We start from the raw sequence: 20,469 nt of genomic DNA, 5'->3' as shown, positions 1-20,469 counted from the left end.
AGCGGGCCGCCGGGGGGGACTACAGCTCCCAGGGTGCCAGCGGCCCGCCTCTCTCCTCCCCCCGCCCCATGTGAATGACTAACAACATGTTGTCCGGCGGCTAGCGTGGCCCGGGGAGTAGCAGGGCTGCGCTGGCTGTGGTGTCTCCGCCCAAGCCTCCCGCCTTTCCGCGGCGCAGTGCGAGCGGCCCGGCAGCCCGCGTCTGTCCGTCCGTTTGTGCCGGGCTCACCCGCGGCAGCGGCGCTCCCGGGATAAGCTGGTGAGTGCGCGCGGGGGAGGGGGTTAATTCCCTGCTCCGGCTCTGCACCGGGCGGGGGTGCCCGGCGCTGTTGCCATGTTGCAGCCGGGTGGCGGGCTCGGGGCTCCGTGCGGCTGCTGCAGCGTGTCCGAGAATCCGGGGCGAGGATGTCACGGTTCGTGCCTGCCCCTGCACCGACTGCAGGCGCTGAGCAGAGCTGGGGCATCCTCCTCTGGTCCCCCACAGCCCGCCCTGGATCCCCCCAGCAGGCACGTTTCACTCGTAGAGATCGCCGCCCTACAGCGGGCTCCGTCCTCGTCAGGGGCGGGCGTGCGACTGGAGAGCTCAGGAAATGTCAGCGTTGCCGAGTTTGTGTTTGATCAGGAAGTTGGTAGCAGCATGGCGGGGGGGAGGAGACAGTGCAGACCTGGGTCTCCTGTGATCCTTCCTGCGGCCTGTGACAAGCCAGAAACTGACCCTACCACGTTATGTAAAGCGTGTGTCGCAAAGTACTTGCATGAAGTACAAGCTTCTTCCGATCACTTCCTGCTCTGCCCTCTTTCAACTGCTGCACTCGTTTCCCAGGTACTGGGGCGGCTCAAGTTGCTCTTGGCAGTCGGTTAACTAGGAACGGCACTTTTAGATCTATAATTACTAGGAAGTTTTATGCGGTGTACTATTTACATGCATGAACAGCTCTTTGCGTGGGAGAAATCCCTCCACAAGCAGGATTATTTGGCAACATATTCTGAGTCAGCAAAGTTGTGGAGCTTTGTGGAGAGTTATATTTTTTTTAACAAACTTCATGATTACTTCTGATTTTCTTTTGAAGGAGGAAAAGTTTGTCAACTTAAAACCATTTGCAATGTTTGATTTATCTCTCAACAAAGTTGAATAACTTTTAATAACTTTCAAAGCTCCCTCCACCTCATTAGCTGTTTCTACACTTGCTTGGTACTTTGAAGGGGGCATGGTAGTCAGGGTGATGGGAGATTACTAATGAAGTGCTGCGCTGAGTATGCAGCACTTCATTAGGCTAATTCTCCCCCACAGCAACTTCGAAGTGCCGGCATGTCGTGTAGCTGAAGGCAGTTCGAAGTTTGATACTTCAAAGTTGCTGCAGGGGAGGATTAGCCTAATGAAGTTCTGCATATTCAGTGCAGCCCTTCATTAGTAATCCCCCATCACCCTGATTATCATGCCCCCTTCAAAGTATGGGGCAAGTGTAGACGTAACCATTAACTAGCTGGAGAAAATAATTGAAAATCAATGGGAGGTTTAAATAGACTCTAAGCTGGGGTCGACAGTCAGAATAGCAAGAAGAGCCATTTTTTTCGAATTTGGTAGAAATTTATTAATTCAAGAGCCGTAACGCATGTGAATGCGGGATAATCCTTAATAAATAACATCAAACTATACTTTTTGTAACCCCCTATTTCAAGAACAAGTATCAGAGGGGTAGCCGCATTATTCTGTATCTTCAAAAACATCAAGAAATCCTGTGGCACCTTATAGACTAATAGATGTTTTGGAGCATAAGCTTTCGTGAGCAAAGACCTGCTTTGTCAGATGCATCTTTGCATTGGTCTTTTAAGTGAATAAGATGGATTTTGTTCCTTTTAATGAATTTAAAATAACAAAATACACTCATATAGAGGAAAGTATTATCTAGGAATTTTAGTCCTGTATTTTCAACAGACTTTTACGTATAGGATGCATATTTATATGCTATTATCCCTAGATATTTTACTTGCTTGATTATAGAGGGGTTTTATGGGTTTCTTGGTCAAAAATCTAAAAGTATGGTTAGAGCATTCGTCATCATTTCCTTTTTCTGGTAGCGTAATAAACAGATTGTATCTCATTCCAGAATTTTGACATTTCTAAGTTTTTAGTTGCAATTGTTAGTTCGTTTGGGCTTTCCTTTTTTCTTTTTTGGTCATACATATAACATCAGCCTGTAATCCAAGTTTTCTCAGTGTTCCATGTACTAGTGTCTTGTTCTAATTCAGTGATCGCAGGGTTAAATGGAGGGGTGTGTGGGTGTGCATGCGCGTGCGCACAATGTAGTATCAGAGGTGCAGTTTCTCATTGTTACTCATTGCTTGCTTCTCTCCAAGAAAGTTTCAAACCATTTTAGCCCATTATCCTAGAACCCTGCTATGTCCGTCAGGTGAGTTTCAGTCCCACGTCATGGCCTAAATGCAGGCTGTGACAAGTTTTAAAATATTAGTTCCAATTAAGACAGGTTCTTCTGAGTAAAGTCATGTCTTTACCATGGATTTAATCATATGCTTAGTCCCTGAGATAATCTCATTCCTCAACAGATGACCAGATTTGGACTGTACGACTTCTGCCTCTTTGCCAGATTTGGAAAGAGGTGACCATGTGTCTCTTCTAATTCTGCAGGGTTAATTTGAGGATTATTCTCATCCCTATTTTCTCAGCACCCTTGTTTCTACTCATGATAATACAGGTATGTGTGGGGATCCTAATGAATATAAGAGACAACTGTGTAAACCACAGAAAGACCCAGGGGAGCCTACTGCCTCATTATCTGTCACTTACGACAGTAAATGTTGAGTTGCAGTTTTACAAATCCTTAGAACTTGGAGATGGAAAAGTCTTGCTGTTTTTTGTTATTGCCGCATCCCTGTGGAGCAGCACAGGATGTTCTTCTTGACCTGATATGTGGTGCTTTGTCTTGCCCTATGTTAGATATCTCTGGAGTGTGTTTTACTTCCAGAGTGCTAGTGAATGTTGGCTCTTGCTCTAGGTGTCCAAATGTGTGTAGTGAAGAGCAACAAAGTCAGCTGTGCAGGAAGGTAGGGCTTGTCTACACTTAAACCCACGCTGCTGCTGTTCTTAATGCAGATTCTAGCTATGCCAGGGTGAGCTTCTCCCATCAGCGCAGATAGTCTTCGAAAGGTGGTAGCTAGCATGACAGAAGAAGCCTTCCCATTGACATAGTTTTGTCCACACCAGGGATTTGGTCTGTGTAACTACATTGCTCAGGGGTGTGGATTTTCTTTAGAAGCAGTCTAAGCTCAACTGCTAGAATACAAAGTAACAGAGATAGTCTGTCTGCTAACAAACCAGCAGTCATGTAGCACCTTAAAGACTAACAAAATGATTTATTAGGTGATGAGCTTTCATGGGACAGATCATCAGATCTGAAGAAGTGGGTCTATAAAGTGCTACATGACTGCTGGTTTGTTTTGCTAGGTACAAGTAATCCCTAGTGCACAAAAAGACAGGGCTATGGTCAGCAATCAGTTGTAGCCAGCTGGGAAAAATCTGTGTAAATCATAGAGAAGGTCACCTTGGTGATGGTTTTGAAGTTCCTGTTCCTAAATTTGTGCCTGTTGTATCATTGGGCACCAGATTTCAGCTAATGCATCATGCTGGCTGTTTGTAGAAGGTAAATGGTAGAGAGACGCTGTTTGGAAATGAGGATGAATTGTCTGTAAATACTGTAAGGTTTTATTTATAAGCATTTACATTGTGTCAGCCTTAATACCTTAGTACCATTGTGGTGTTTTGTGAGGAAAGGAAAAAGGTACGTGGGAACATATCAATTGGTTGGCTAAACTTTCATACTGGGAAAAATTTTAGGTGCGGGAGGGAATCATAGGTACGCAAAAGGGAGCAATAGGTGAGTGATAAGTGTGATGGGTCATCAATGGGACAGAGCCTGGTATCTTCAGGTCCAAACCAAAGGTTTGCCGTTACCACTTCTGTGACCGGAGTTGTTTGGTTAATGAATAGCAGTAGTAGGCTCTTCTCCTCTGTGGACCACTTGTTAGAATGGAATGGGATATACTTGTCCAGAGTGTACAAAAGCAACGTGGCTTCATAAATGAGTAGGTTGCATCAGACAAACTCAGTAGGCCTCCTCTGACAAAATTATAGTTTTAGTACACAGAAGGGAAACAGCAGATTTCAATGTCTGTAGACTTTTATGTAAGACTTTAATTATACCCTTTTTTTTCCTGTCACTGAAAACGAAGGTATTGTGTTCTGTCCAAAACTGTTGGAGTGTCATGGGCTAGATGACTCAGGGCTTGTTAATGGAATATACAGCCTTTCATATGTGGTTGTTACTTTGAATCCTGCCCTGGTCAGTAATGACCATTGTTACAGTTCATGGTGCTCTGTGATCTAGGTGAAGTATTTTAGTGGTCTTGTCTAGTGTCCCTAAGATGAGCACCCACATTGCAGTTTGTGCTAACTGACATCCTTGGCAGAGAGGGTAGGGACTGAATGTAATAGAGAGATGCATCTCCTAGAACTGGAAGGGACCTTGGGAGGTCATCTAGTCCAGTCCCCTGCCCACATGGCAGGACCAAGCACCATCCCTGACATCTATTTGCCCTAGTCCCTAAATGGCCTTGTTAAGGTTTGAACTCACAACTGTGGGTTTAGCAGGCTAATGTTCAAACTACTGAGCTATTCCCCACTGCCCCAAGGAAAATATATGCAAGGCTGGTGGTCTTCCCTCTGAAGCAGCTGCCACTGGCTACTGCTGGAAGACAAGATACTGGGCTAAATGGACCATTGTTCTGACCCTGCATTATCATTCAAACATTCGCTCATCCCTAGCCATGATCCCAAAAGAGCAGGGCTGGGGCACACTGGCACATCGGCATGGGGAAGTCTTTTTGGCTAACACGATTTGTGTGTTCTTGTCTGTAGATAAAGAGGACTTCAGGATGAAGGACTATTGGGACCAAATATGCTCTGCAAAAATAAGAGGGACTGGAAATTTCAATAGGTGTTGTCAGCTAAAAATTTTGAAAGTCCTCTGAGGTGCTTAAATACATTTAAAAATCTGGCCCTTGGGATCTCTGTGCTTCAATTTTCCATCTATAAAATAGGATTAATTATGCTTCTCTTCCTCAAGTTGTATGAGAGTAAATGCATTAAAATGTGAGATGCTCAGATACTATGGTAATGGTGGGCTATATGACTGCTTCAGGTAGACATTGCAAACAATAGGCATCTCTTAGAAAAAGTTGTTGAAAGTTTTGTTTCAGTGACAAATTAAAACATGTAACTAGTTTCTTTCCACTGTTTCTGGCGACTTACACTAATGATGTTTGTGCATACACTGCAGTAAACACAAAGTAGTTCTAGAATCAGAAAAAAATATATTTCCCTAATGGAGATGCTAAAATGTTGGGGGGGAATGAATGCTATTTTTCAAGATTCTGTAGAGATAACAATGAAGAATAAATATTGGCTTAAAAACACATTTTCAAAAAAGTATCAGAGAGGTAGGCATGTTAGCCTGTATCTTTGAGAACAATAAGAAGTCCTGTGGCACCTTATAGACTAACAGATATTTTGGAGCATAAGCTTTCGTGGGCAAAGACCTGCTTCATCAGATGCATCTAGGAACGCGATTTAAGTATAGCATAAGACGAAAGGATTTTCAGGCGGAAAAGTCCACTCTCCACACTTTTATTCTAGGATTGAATTTGGCCTTATATCCTTGTCTTAATGTACTTGACTGTTACAGAACTTACTCCATTCAAACAATGACTTAAAAAGTCAACCAATGAAATCTATTGTTTTAATTCTCTTCCTTTCTATTCATAATATGATGTGGTCAACTACTTTTGTAAAGTCCTGTGGCACCTTATAGACTAACAGATATTTTGGAGCATAAGCAGATGCATCTGATGAAGCAGGTCTTTGCCCACGGAAGCTTATGCTCCAAAATATCTGTTAGTCTATAAGGTGCCACAGGACTTCACAAAAGTAGTTGACCACATTACGTTATGGAAAGGAAGAGAATTAAAAAAAAAAGACTTTATTGGTTGACTTTTTAATTCATTGTTTGAATGGAGTAAGTTCTGTAACAGTCAAGTACATGAAGACAAGGATGTAAGGCCAAATTCAATCCTAGAATGAAAGTGTGGAGTGTGGACTTTTCTGCCTGAAAGTCCTTTCGTCTTATGCTATACTTAAATTGCATTCCTAAAAATTGTAGTAATAACAGAAGAGTTGGAGAATAACTTTTTAATTGAAAGACAATAAAAGCATGTTGGTATTAAAGTCCTGTCTGAACCCTGCATTAATGTGTCTGGTGACAGTGTGTTTATCCACTGTTTGCAATGTGGAGAATGAGAGATCAGGGAGGGTTTCAGATACCTAATTATACAACAAGAACTGAAACTGTGTGGTCAGCTAAGACACCACATGCTAGGAAAAATAAACTAACCTTCAATCAATAGTTTATTAATAGATTCCACCCAGGGGGAGAATGAGCATTCTGGCATTCTTACTCTTGCTGATTACTTTTTCCCCACTGTCAACTTACCAGCAGCGCCCAAGGTATAGTTACAATGTTATGCACTGCACATTAGTTAAACATGCTGGATACCTTCCTGAAGTGGCCTTGGAGTTGGACCATTGGCACGGTTGGAAGAGAATACAAGTCCTGCTGTAATACCAGCTTTGCTTTGAGTAGATCTGCTTTCTTGCTATAGCCTTAAGGTATTCATTTTATTTTGGGCAGACCAGGCATTCCTGGAAAAATATGCACCTTCCTTCAGAAATCTAAGGAAATCTGGGTAACCAACTTTTCCCTCTTCTCCCCCTTCAAATCTTGCAGGGAAAGATACTGCAGTCTCTTCTCTCCAGTCAAGGAAATATCCTTGTAAGTGAAGAAGGCTGCCTGCTTAATCCATCTTGCTGCAGGAAGATTATACAAGGAGGAGTCCTGTGACATCTTAAACACTAAGGCTGTGTCTACACTTGCATTCCTCTTTCGAAAGAGGCATGCAAATGAGTGAAATTGAAAATGCAAATGAGGTGCAGATTTACATATCTGGCACCTTATTTGCATATACTTATTTCAAATTAGCTTCTTTCAAAAGAAGAAAACCAGTGTAGACACTGCTCTTTTGAAAGAAAACCCCATCTCTGAAAGAATCCTTCTTCCTTTTTTTAGTGGGAAGAAGGTTTCTTTCAAAGGTGGTGTTTACTTTCGAAAGAGCAGTGTCTACACTGGTTTTCGTCTTTCGAAAGAAGCTATTTCGAAATAAATATATGCAAATGTGGTGTCAGATATGTAAATCTGCACCTCATTTGCATTTTCAATTTCACTCATTTGCATGCCTCTTTGGAAAGAGGAATGCAAGCGTAGACCCAGTCTAACAGATTTATTTGGGCATAAGTTTTTGTGGTCAGAAACCCACTTCATCAGATGCAGGGAGTAGAAATTGAGGCAGGCCTAAATACACTAGTACATGAAGAGAAGGGAGTTACCTTATTAAGTGGAACACCAGTGCTGATGAAGTCAGTTCAGTCAGGGTGAACATGTGAATACTGAGAGAGGGAAAATTGCTTTAGTAGTGAGCAAGCCAGGCCCAGTTCCTATTCATTAATTAATAGATTAATTAATCGATAAATAGGATCAAGTCTGCGAAGGAATTGCAGCTCTGGAGTTTCCCTTTTTGAAGTTGAGCTATCACTGAGGTTTGTTGCAGGGATTGATTCCTGGGTTAGTGTTTCTGTAGTGTGGTGTGTAATTGCTGGTGAGCATTTGCTTCAGGTTGGGGATGTGCGGGGGAGGGGCTGTCAGTAAGAAGGGACTGACCTCACCCAAAACCTGTGACTGAAATGGCCTCTTTAGAACTGGTCCTCCACTTGATAAGGTAACTCCCTTCTTTTCATGTGCTAGTGTATTTAGGCCTACCTTTAATTTCCACTCCATGCATCTGATGAAGTGGGTTTCTGCCCACAAAAGCTTATGCCCAAATAAACTGGATAGTCTTTAAGGTGCCACAGGAGTACTTGTGGGGTTTTATGGATGCAGAGTAACATGGCCATTCCTCTGATTTGGGTCTTGTCATCAGAGAGCTTTTCAGTTGTACAACAGTGTCATTATCAGTTCCTCATTTTACAGATTAGGCAACAGTGGCACGGGGAGAGGAAGTGACTTGCCTGAGGTTACCTGAGAAGCCAGTGGCAGAGACTGAAAAAAAAAAAAAAAAGACTCCAGGTCTTCTGAGTGCTAATCCAGTGCTTTGTCCACTAGGCAACTCTGCTGTGGTTCAGGAAATGTTCCTGTCTCTCTGCTGCTATTGGCTTTACTGACTGGTGTCTTTGATCTTGTGGAAGGATTTGTGTATCTTTTGAAACACCAGTTGCCTTTTGCTGCAGTCTTTAGACCCTTAAACAGGAACTAGGGAATCTCAAAAAAAATTACCCTATATTATGTGGTGTATATGCTAAAACATACAAAAAGAAACTACAATAAAAGAATGTTAAAGTTGCAAATTCAAACACTGAGAAGTTAGAAAAAGCCTGAATTGAGCTTGTCAGTGTGATCTTAATTCAGCTCCCTCATGCATATATACTCTGATACGGGCATGATTTATATGATCACTCTCCCCTCAGCAACTCTTTTTTTTTTTTTTCAAAAATTTTCCTATCATCTCTTTCTTCAAGCTTTTCAGGGTCCCTGTATTATTTTCAGGGATTGGATGCAGTTACAGGAGGTGGGACATTCAGTGGATGGCCTGTTGAGAATTCAGTTACAGAAGAAAAAGATTCTGTTAATTTTTTGCTATCTCTATGGATGCCCTAATTTGCATTCCTTCCAATGGGAAAAATGGACATTTGCCTAACACGGAAGGGGAGTGAGGAACATGCAGTGTGGGAAGATGATGTCAAAGACCAGCAAGCATACCCAGAATGCTACGGGGATGAGGGAACTGTGGGATAGGTTCCCACAATCCACTTCTGCAACAGTCAGTGTTTAGCATTCGAGTGTGGCAGCAGTAAGTCGACTTAGTGAGAAGCACAGGGGGACATGAGGATGGTCAAAATTGAATTTTTAAATTCCAGGTACAAAATCGATATTGATAAATTTGATTTTTTTATCTTGTAGTATGAATGTAGCCTCAATGTGTGTCTGGGCAATGTTATCTCAGTGATCCTGGTTACTGAAGGCTGATTCCAAGGCCTGAGTGTGATCATTGTTTCTTTATTAACATTAATTTTGGTGGATTAACAAGGAGGGGTTTGGAGGAAGAAGTTTGCTTAAGGAGAGAGTAATCTGTGCTGAATGGTGTTTAGAGGGGAGGGCTCTGTACATCAGTGTCTTTGGGGCATGGTAATCACAGCAATGGGAGATTACTAATGAAGTGCTGCAGTGAGTACGCAACACTTCATTAGGCTAATTCTCTCTCCCCAGCCAGCAACTTTGAAGCATCAGACTTCAGGGTGCTGGCATGTGTGTAGCCGTGGGCACTTTGAAGTGGCCACACTGCTTCTAAGTCCCTTTACTCCTCAAAGGTAGCGCAGGCACTTCGAAGCTTGTTGCTTCAAAGTTGCTGCAGGGAAAAATTAGCCTGAGGAAGTGCTGCATATTCACCGCGTCACTTCATTAGTAATCTCTGATCGCCCTGATTAACATGCCCCATTCGAAGTTGGGGGCAAGTGTAGACCCAGCCTTTGTGTATCTGTGTTATCACTGGTACATCTTGAGGTAAATTAACTACCATATTTAATGTAACAAAATCCCAGAGTTTTAAAGCTTCATCTGAGTAGCCTGTTATGAAAATGCAATAAATAAAATAATAAAAGCCACCAATTTTTTCCATGTACCCTCCAGAGATGTCTCTCATAATGCCCAGGTCTACATGTTACATGTACCACAGTTTAGGACCCCCTGCCTTAGACTATTACTAACGTCCCTTTTCATCAACCTTGCATGATTGGGTCCAGGAAGAAAGAAGGTGCTCAAGGCATGGAAGAATGAAGCTTGAAAACAAGAGTGGGATAAAGTTAGGCAAACTTATATCTGCACCTTCTAATAGGGTAACCAGATAACAGAATGAAAGATGGGGGTAAGGTGTTTATATATGAAAAATGCTGAATATCAGGGCAGCTTGATTTTTAACTGGATTGTGTGGTCACCTGGGCCTCTGTACATCTTGACTTTAAATTACATTATGCCTCATTATCCAAAAAGAGAGCTGTATGAATGGACCATAGTGCCTACTGGTCAGTCAAGCCTCATGGTTCCTATTGTTGTGTGTGGTGCTTGATACCAATATAAGAGTTCATTAGGGCAGGCAAAACTTTAATGTCTAGGTTCTCAGCGCAGGGCTTGTGAGTCCACCAAATGGATTCAGGGTGAGGTGTTCAAGATCACATTGCTGTTTAAATAGGAGGCTAGGAAGTTTAGAGAAGGGTGCATGAATCTTTTTTCTGTTTGTAAAATGGGTCATGTCAGGAAAAAGGTAGAAAACCACAAACAATGAAACAACCCTTTTCCTGTCGCCAAGAACTATCTCCCTCTTTGGCTCCCATCCCCCATCCCTGCCGCCTTTTATTTCCATTTCCATGATCTGCAGAAATAGGTATAATCCTGTACATTGCAGAACCCCCGGTGCTGGGCTGGCAAACTCCAAATCCCTATTATTTTAATATCCCATTGAGCCAGATGTTTTTGCTGTCTCTGAACTATCTTCTATAAATAAGTTTTGTGCTCTAGATCTTTAAGTTGCTTCTATTATCTTTCCAATTTATCCGGAGAAATTGGGGGATGGAAATGCTTACATTTTCAGCGTTTTTCCTTAGTTTTTCATAAATGCTCCAACCTTTACTAATTACAACCCTTAATCTTTTATTCTGTCCCCCCACCCGTTTTTTATTTTCACAGGCTTTTTTGGATTGGTGAAATCAAACCACATGTCAGTAATGCAGGAGGAGCAAGAGCCTGAGGTAAGCTGGGAATAGCAGCTTCCCAATAGCAATAGTAGAAGATACTTGACACCCGGACTCAGCCCACTATTACCAGCCCCATGCATTCAAAAACTGTGGAATTGGCTTAAAAACAGTGAGGGTTTGTTTTGTTTTTTTGTTTTTGTCTTTTTAATTAAACAGTGGCTTCTTGTTTGATATCCACCTTTGATGCCCTCAGGGTTTGTTTTCGAGCTTTTCACTAGAGCTGGGAAGGGTAGAAATGTACCCTTCTTTTACTTTAAAAAAAATTCTAATTACCTGATTTCAAGGGCTTATAGTAAAATAGTTCAAATAATTTGATACAGGTGAGTAGTCCCACTGTAGGCACCTAAGTATCTTGCTGAAACAGGGCCTTACATGCCTTTTCTTCTACTGTTAATTTCCTTCTGTTTCTCTTACCTAACTTTCTCATGTTCCTGATAATACTTTGTTAGGGAAGATAGGTGTGTATGTATTGAATAATCATACAATTAAGACTGTTTCATCTTGCAAATAGCTTCACTCCTAGTCCCCCACACAGTCTTTCAACAGTGCTGTATTGATAAAGCCATTACAAATGGCAGAATGTAGAAGTTTTGTGCCATACATTTTAAAATATAATATGAAATATTTTTTAATAGAATTTCTTACTCTGGAAGGTTCAGAGTAGGTATTCAGAGGCTGAGTGAGTACTTGATTATATTGATAAGTTGTATTCTGTGTATAAATTAATTGACTTTTATTTCAGAAGAGGTATGTTATGCACTGCTTGGAATTATTTAAATTGGGCTATGTCTGCACTGTGTGTGATTATGTTTTTTTAGATAACTTAGATTTTACTTATTTTGAATTTGGGATGTTGAAAAGAGTATGTTCACAAAGCCACAGCATTGCGAAACAGAGCATTGACATAATCTGAGAATAGCTGTACTTTGTTCACATGCATTCATTTCAGTCTTGGGCAGGGTGGGGGCAGTCGATTAAAGTCATTTTCAGAGCTTGAGTTACTGTTTCAAGAGAAAAGCCCTGTTATCTTGACTTTTCTAGCATAGCATAGCATAGCTGAAGATTTAACATGAAGCACTTAACATCTGTAATTGTTTTTACCTCCCCAGCATGGTGAAGGCTTAAAAATATGAAATAGTAAATGTACATCCTTTGGAAATGGCTTTGGTTATAAAGTAAATACTGGCAAGTGTAGGTTCATTAGCAGTACTTTCATTTGGAAGGAACTATGAATCATTACTGATCCATGTACAGTCACTAGCTTGTGAATGTATTGAAGAATTTCAGAGGCTCCCAATAATTACCTGAAAGAACATGAAATAATGCCTTTGCCTAAACATATCTTGTGATGGGGCTTTACTTAGGGTGACCATCTGTCCTGTATTGGGCAGGAGAGTCCCATATTTGGGACGCCAAAAAGGTATCCCAATTTATTTTTTAATAGGGACTCATTGTCCTGTATTTGCTGGAGTCACTTCCCCAAGTCGCGGGGAAAGCAGGGGAATGCAGGCAGCTGCCGCTTCCCCAGGCTCCCGGGGAGTGCTGGGGGCTGCCGCTTCCCTGGGCTCCAGGGGATGGCTGGTGGCTGCCACCGCCTCCTTCCCGGCTCCCAGGGCTTGGAGGAGCTGCCCCTCCCCGCCATCTCTCTGTCCTGTGTTTGGTTCAGGAAGATATGATCGCCCTAACTGTACTTGGTAATCTCTTCTTGCATTAGTTGTATTTCTCTGACTTGCTTGGAGATTGGATCAGTCCCAAACCACTGCAGGCTGAATTATGGGAATGTTCCAAGTTTGCACTGTCTGCAGCTGTGTGTTGTTATAGATTGTATGTTAACTATGAATCAAAGGGATTTTGCTAGTCAAAGAGCTGCCTCAAACATCTCAAGTTGTAAATTTTCAGGCAAATGTTTGGCTGTCAAATCAGATAAACTTTAATCCTTTAATCCTTACTGCGGCTTTCATGCATGGGAAGTCTCTTGTGCATAGTGTTTGCAGGATCAGGCCTTATTTTGTAGTTTGTTGGTCTCTCCTACGTATAACTTAAAATGGTATAATACATAAATAAAAGTCCCTTTTGAATGAAAGTAGATATTTGTGTAATATCAAATTTACCCTCTCTTTAGACTTCTATGGTATAGAAGTTTAAAAAGCTGACTGATTGGCAGCTAAGCAAAATAAGTTTCCCATAAGTAGCAATGATTTTAAAATCATTTGTGCACAGTTTCTGACGTGTTTCTTCTCTATAATGTTTTAAAAAGTGTAGTCTACTTTCTTAGGATGTTTGATCGGATTGTGTGAGCTCTGTGTGAGTTACAAATACTATCTTATTCAAATAGATTTTAAATATATTTTACTCTATCATAAATTTCTATTTCACAAAAGAGCAGTTGAAAAATCAGACTTTGGGCTCTGCCACTGTCTGAATAATGTAGTTGCTTAAATATTATACATGGATTCAGACTAACAAGGAGAGAGGGGTATAAACCATGTCATTGTAATTCCCATTGTCCTTTGAATTCTTATTTCAAACAGGTTGCTACAGATCCAGCCTCATCCTCTAATCCACCAGAAGATGACCCAAAGGCAGATACACCACAGAATATTTGTATGTGTTAATTTGATTTGGAAAAAAGACGTGATAATCATAGAATGTAAAGCTAAATGATTGCGCTGTTTGATTTTGTAGTAAGAATGTGGTTAGTAGGCTAAAAAGATAACAAATCTATATAAAAAAGCAGTCATAAGTGGGGGAGTTTTCTGCTAAAGCTCTACCATAAAGGCCAAATCTGAAAACAGTGGTGATGAAAAAAGGGAATATTACGTTTTTGGTCAGTAATCTACTCCCATGCTTTAAAACTAAAGTAAGTAGGGTCTGTTGTTGAGATCATAGTTCTGTACAGCTGTGTCAAAGCAGGATCCTTCTCTTTAGGCCAGGGGTCAGCACATTGTGGCACGTGTGCCAAGAGTGGCACTCAAGCCGATTTTTCATCAGCCCCACTCCCCCTCCCACGTGCAGCCGGGAGCTTGCTCAAAGCCATGTCACTCATGGATTAACAAAAGACCAGCCAGTGCTACCAACTATCACCTACAGGGTAAAGCTCGGCATCTTTGTTTATTAATTAATGTAGCTGTTGTAAATAGGACCATTAGTGACTTTAAAAACTATCACCGGCACTCGGACTGTACATAGAGGTCAAATTTCAGCTCTCCGCCTCGGAAAAGTGGCTGACCTCTGGTCTAGGTAGTACCTGGGGACAGGCCCAGTGATTGGGGAGGGGGATGCACAAAGGGGGCATTTGCCCCAGGCCTGACATTCAAAGGCATCTAGGGCTCCCAGCTGCTGCCACTGCTACTATGGCAGCAGTGACGAATGGAGCCCTAGGCCTTTTAAATCACTGCCAGAGTGCCACATGGTGTGCTCTGGCCAGTGCTAAGGACTAGCTGGAGAGGAGCAGTGCACTGTGGGCTGCCTGCCCCCAGCCTTCTGTCCAAGGCAAAGACAGAGCCTCCTCTCCGCACTTTGCCCAAGGACCTAGCATGCTTGGGTATGTACATGTTGAAGTCTACATCACGGCACCACAGGGAGAGTAAGGGTGCACTAGGTCGCAAGGACATTTTGTTGTCATGTCACTAGTGCAATGTTGTTCTGTTGCAATAGCCAAAATAAATATTTGTCTTGAAATCTAGGCTTGCGCACTGTGATATAGAACCATTTAGATCAGGGCCGTCCTGTGAAATGCAGGAAGTCCTCCTCGGCACGCTAAGCCACTGAGTCAGTTGAGTGAATATCTGAAAATCTCTCTGAGGAAATACAGGGACTTTTACACTTTTTTTTCTTCTCATAAAATTTAAATTGAATTTGCATTTGAAGGTGTGTGTAAGGGAAAGTACGGCTGACTTTAGTTATGTGGCATTGACCATGAAGTAGGACACTATTGAAAATATCCTCCAGTTAAAGGGAGATTCTGGATGATTTCTGTGAAATCCTAAGTATGAGAGATGTACACACCCAACACATTTGGAGTTCAAAACCGTATGATACGCTACTGAATCATGAGATAAATAAAATTCGTCATGTGGGTCTGCAGTTTGTCTGAGCCTTTGAATCCTTACCTGCACTCTGACTAATCCTTCTCCTGAGGGCAACTATGATACTCCCCAGTCTGATCAGCTTCAGACTGCTGCTAACTTGGAGAGCAGCTTTCCAGAGAAATATTACCTAATGGCTTGTAAAGTATGTCTGTACAAAACAACATTATGCTTGTCCACCTCTTCCAGATTTTTTAATGCATGTTAAATCTTACTTAAATACGCTGCAAAGCAGCTTGAGTCCCACTGATTTCAGCAAGAGAACACTCTCCTTAAGTGTCTGGCTCTTCCTGGGCCACATTCATGAATTAGAGCTGGCTTACATGGAAAATCATACTGTGTATCTCATGGGTGTGGAAAAAGTCATACCTATGAGTGACTTCATCAAACCAAACTAAACCTTGGTATTGACAGGGTGTGCTACTATAAATGCTCAGTGTAGACCAGTCGTAACGAGGCTTACATTAGGGTGTGGAGCCATTGCTGGTGTAGACTGCACTGTACATGGTTCCTACATGGTTTGTTGACACAAGGAAACTTATTGTTCTGGTTACAGTGGTAACTTCCTGCATGGAGACTCCTGTTCCAGAGTATGAATGTCACCTTCTGGTTTAGCTTATTTGCTTCCAAAGCAACTCTTCCAAACATACTGTAATATGTGTATCCACATAGTGGTGTAGTTGTGGTGGTAAATTTCCCTGTGTAGACAATCCCAGAATCTCTCTGCAGTCCTGACTTATATTCATCTTGGGCCTTTTGTGAACAGAGCCTGCCCAGCTGGAGGTAAGTTTGAGACTTGAACAATATTTAGGAACTAGGATGCTATCTAATCCTGTATGTCACATTACCAGAAATCACATCATCCTGTCCAGAGGTAGAATTTACAGGATGGGCCATTTTACTGGAAATCTCAATCTGGTTTTTGTCCCCACAGAAGAACTGCCCACAAACCTGGCAGATCACAGGGCAAGCCCTGAAGAGGTCCTATAGGCCTAAAATGGCTACACAGCATCACAGCTTCACTGGAGTGGCATTGAGTCACTCCCACCCTCCTCACTGTCTCCTCCTTCCCCTGCCCCAGCAAGAGAGCCCTGAGGGAATCTGCAAATATCTCTGCAGGGCAGGATGTGCCTTGCCACACACTATCCTATTTCCACTTGTTATCTCTCCTCCCTCCCCTACTTCATGAACTGCACGAAGAACCAGTTTCAACGTTTAGGAGAATGAGGTTGTTACCTCAGAACCACCTGAACTCCCCTTCACCACAGAGGGACTGAGATCCATGCATACAGGTGTCCCCCCAAAACCTAGATCTCAGTAACAATATGACCACAGGAATAAAACCAGGTTTGTAGGATTAAAGCAATGGGATATTCTGCTGAGCTATTTGTGAACAAAAATGTTAAAACTAATAAGCTTACAGACGTGTATTTTGTTAAAATTTGTAGCTGATGCAGATGCGTTTAAAATTCTCCTGGAGATGAAGATGAATAAGAGACAGAAAAAGCCCAATCTGCCAAGCACTGTGACTGAACTTGTCACTGATGAAGGGTCCAAGGTGTTTGTGGTTGGTACTGCTCACTTCAGCGACAGCAGCAAAAGAGATGTGGTGAAGGTAAAAATGCAGGTGGAACCATTCGGCAATGTTTTATTATATGCCTGAAACTCTTGTCTTCATAATAATTATAAGTTTGCTATAGTGTTACGACATCTTGGGATTTGAGTAGTGGAATGTAACTGCATGATTCAGCCATAACTTTGCAACTAAAATACATGGTAGTGTGTAGATTGGGTAGCATTCCTTTAAGGTGGTTCTGCTAGACATCTCTGGGTGCGTCTGTACTAGGAACCAGCTTCGAAGTTAGGTACTACTTTGAAGTAGCCAGCAGAGAGTCTATGCACATTTTCCCTTACTTTGAAGTTAACATTGAAGGAGGGAGCTCAACTTCGAAGTCCTTACTCCATTCCCGGGAATGGAGTAATGCCCTACTTCAAAGTTCAACTTCAAAGTAGGGTGTGTGTAGGTGAAGTTAGTTTTGTAGAGTATTCTTGTAGTGTAGATACAGCCTCTGTCTTCTATTGCAGACACCCCTAGATGCTAAAAGAGTAATAGGGTATTTATGTAGTGTGGCCTTGTACATTTGTATCCAGTCCCTAAAATCAGTTATTGAAACCCAACACACACACACACACACACACACACACACACACACACACACACACACACACTCTCTCTCTCTCTCTCTCTCTCTCTCTCTCTCTCTCTCTCTCTCTCTCTCTCTCTCTCTCTGTGTGTGGTTTCCTGAGATGGTTAAAGCTGTGCAGGGAGCACAGATGCCATGGCTCCAGTCTTGTGCAAACTGCCATGCGCGCTCTTGCATTCACACATGATCTAGACCAAGGGTGAGCAAAGTTGGGGTGGGCCCTCTTGGGGGGGGGGGGTGTGTGTGTGAAATGTCATAAAGGGGACACAACATGATCAGCTGCTGGGTCTCAGGCTCCTCCATCTCATTGAAAATGTTGAAATATGTTCATGTTTTTATGGATGTGTGTTGACATTTATATACTGATTAATAATTTTTACATTGTGTAGACTTGTTTGTTCGGTTTTGGGTTTTTTTTTTTGTTTTTCTTCATATGAACATGACCGAACCATCTGTCGGATTACATTAGACAGTTTATGGGGGGCCTAGCTAATTGCATGGATGAAAAGTGGGGCCTGACATAAAAAGTTTGCTCATCCCTAGTGTAGTCCTTGGTTTTATATATCTCCTCCAGGGTATAGTGTAGTACCTGGATTATTGATTCAGTACTGCTGCAGAGGGGTAATTAATCACCCTATCGCAAGTATGTGGCTGAGTTGAGAATAGAATCTAAGTCTCTTGGCTCAGCCCTGTGCTTTACTGGACTCTTTCCCTAAGTTTAGCTTGTCAGGTTAATACAGTTGTGGTACAAAGTTGTGGGTCAAAATATTTAAATATTAATTAATGTTAATATTGGTGTGCTTTAGGGCAAATTTAGGTCTGGTGCAATTGGGCAGCTTTAGGGTTAGCTTATACCTGTTGCTACAGTTCCCTGTATGATTGTCATTACTATAATATTGTGATGACAACATATGATCATATGGTTGCAGAGTCATTTGTGGGATCATGCTGAGAGTGGAAGCTGGAAAGACTTTAATTACTCTGCATGTTAGGACTGTGGGAAGCAGAACAGGCCTGGTAAAAGACTGGGACTGTTTCTCAAAATTTAGAGCAGAGATAATCGCATCAGGGCAGAGCAAGCAACTGTTGCTGCTCCATGTCCTGTGCGAACTCAGCAATATAAATTGGCCCCTCTGCCCTGCCTGGCACTGAGGGCTGAGCAGGAGGAAGCTTGTGTGAGGATCAGTCCCTCCAGCACTTGGATGCTTGCTTTAGGCCTTGCTGATGGTAAGATCTGTCCCAACTAGGTTTGTGATGTTGAAGGCCTTAAAGTTTCGTTTACAGTGAACTCTGCCAACATGTAAGGAAAACATTAGAATCTGCTTCATCCAGCACGGTTGTTACTCTATGATGTTACCCCAGATGGTTGGCAGGTAATATCTTTCAATGGCTTCCTTATTTTCCTTCAAATAGGTCGGAGCTAAAAGCATGTGCTAACTCAGAACAGTATCAGTGGTTTGAAGCCATTGACTTTTCATTGTTGTGTTAAATTGAAAATGATTTGTGGAATGGACTCCTATTAGGTCCCATAGCTTACAAATATAGCTCATGTAAAAAATCTGGGTGTGCATCAGTCTTCATCTTGTCTATGTTTATGTAAATAAATCCCTCCTTTTTTCAGACAATACAGGAGGTGCAGCCTGATGTGGTTGTGGTTGAGCTCTGCCAATACAGAGTTTCTATGTTAAAGATGGATGAAAAGACTTTACTAAAGGAAGCCAAAGAAATCAATCTGGAGAAACTTCAGCAAGCTATAAAGCAGGTACGATTACCTCAGTGAAAATTAAACATACCTTTGATAAAAGGTCATCAAACAGAAACATGGCTGCTACCAACTTATACTACGCGTATTAGCACTTCAGCCTTGGTGTGACATGGCTATAACAGTCAGGGCTTGTCTCTCTAGGGAGATAGCCTGGAATAGCTTTTGGGGTACAGGTGCTCCACTCTTGCTCTCTATTTGGACACTCATGAAGTGGATTAAGCTAAACTGCAGAAAAGCACTGTTAGGGCTGCAGTTCACACTCCCGTAATCCAAAATGCTGGACTGCGTAGGCGTAGCCTCACCTAATGTGGAAGAAGAGGTGTGCATGGGAGAGTGAAGAATAGCTGTCGTGCTTGAAATTCACTGCCTAGTTTACTTTGTAGTAACTTCACTTTGTAGACAAACACTTGGGCCGTGGCCACACTAGCCCTTCCTTTCAGAAGGCCTATGGTAATGTGGCACTTGGGAATATGCTAATGAGGCACTCCCATGAATATGCAGCACCTCCTTAGCGAAATAGCAGCTGTGCTCCCTTTAAAACACATGCTGCCCATGTAGCCAGGATCCTTTTGAAATGATCCCCCTGATTTCGAAAGCCCCTTCTTCCCAAAACCAGATGGGAAGAAGGGGCTTTCGAAATCGGGGCCGTTTCAAAAGGCCCCTGGCTACACAGGCAGCTGCATTTCAAAACCAGCAGTCTTGAAACGTGTGCAGCTGTCATTATGCTAATGAGGCACTGCATATTCATGGAGCACCTCATTAGCATGTTCTGAAGTGCCACATTATCATAGCCTTTCCAAAAGGAGGGGCTAGTGTGGACGTGGCCCTTGAGTTAAGGTTGATTACTTTTTGACGGTTCCTGACTTTCAGTGCTTAAGGCTTCTATGCTACAATTGTGTTTATATAAAGCACCCCTTTATTGTCAGCTGGGCTCTGCCTGGGTCTAACCATGTGAAGGACTGGAGGTCAACTTTGTAATTTTCATGTCTTTGACACTATTGCATGGCACTTTAGTCAGGCAGCTTGTATATATGCATTCTGGGTATTTTGTTTTAATGTGGCTTCTGAATGGTGTACTTGGTTGGTTTTCCTCTTCATTGGTAATTAATTCCATTTTACATCATCTTACTATTTGCTATTTGTGTCACATTGTGGATTAGCTGCCAGTGTTTTAGCTTTCAGGTCATTGTTAATGTGTGGATGTGTATGCAACAATAAATTATTTCTTTTTTATTCTCTGTATCAAACAATGAACTTGCATTTGTGTTTAACATTACTCAGTGGGACAACAAATGAAAGTGTAGTAAATGATATATTTAACTTAACTTGAAGAGACTGCAAACACTGGGTCATGAATCCATGATGTCTTAATTCAGTAAAAAGGACAGGTTCATAATCAGCTGCGGATATTTTGTTTGTATCCTG

General features: G+C 42.1%; 1 protein-coding gene across 5 annotated transcripts in view; it reads left to right on the top strand.

Moving 5' to 3' along the window:
• Nucleotides 1-99: 99 nt before the first annotated feature.
• The window catches only part of TRABD (TraB domain containing), a 49,521-nt gene continuing 29,151 nt past the window's right edge, over nt 100-20,469 (top strand). For 2 of the 5 annotated variants that reach the window (XM_075015501.1, XM_075015528.1), the window contains exons 1-5: nt 100-259; nt 10,920-10,981; nt 13,519-13,591; nt 16,524-16,690; nt 18,901-19,041. In XM_075015501.1, the coding sequence (XP_074871602.1) occupies nt 10,949-10,981; nt 13,519-13,591; nt 16,524-16,690; nt 18,901-19,041 (414 nt within the window). In that variant the 5' untranslated portion in view covers nt 100-259; nt 10,920-10,948. Of the gene's footprint in view, nt 260-2,565; nt 2,715-10,919; nt 10,982-13,518; nt 13,592-16,523; nt 16,691-18,900; nt 19,042-20,469 lie in introns of all 5 variants that reach the window. The other 3 variants (XM_075015519.1, XM_075015511.1, XM_075015537.1) reach the window with 3 other exon arrangements.

The sequence above is a fragment of the Carettochelys insculpta genome, chromosome 1 (genome assembly GCF_033958435.1).
Source record: "Carettochelys insculpta isolate YL-2023 chromosome 1, ASM3395843v1, whole genome shotgun sequence".
Taxonomy (NCBI): Eukaryota; Metazoa; Chordata; order Testudines; family Carettochelyidae; genus Carettochelys; species Carettochelys insculpta.
This window is presented reverse-complemented; position numbering and strand designations above follow the sequence as displayed.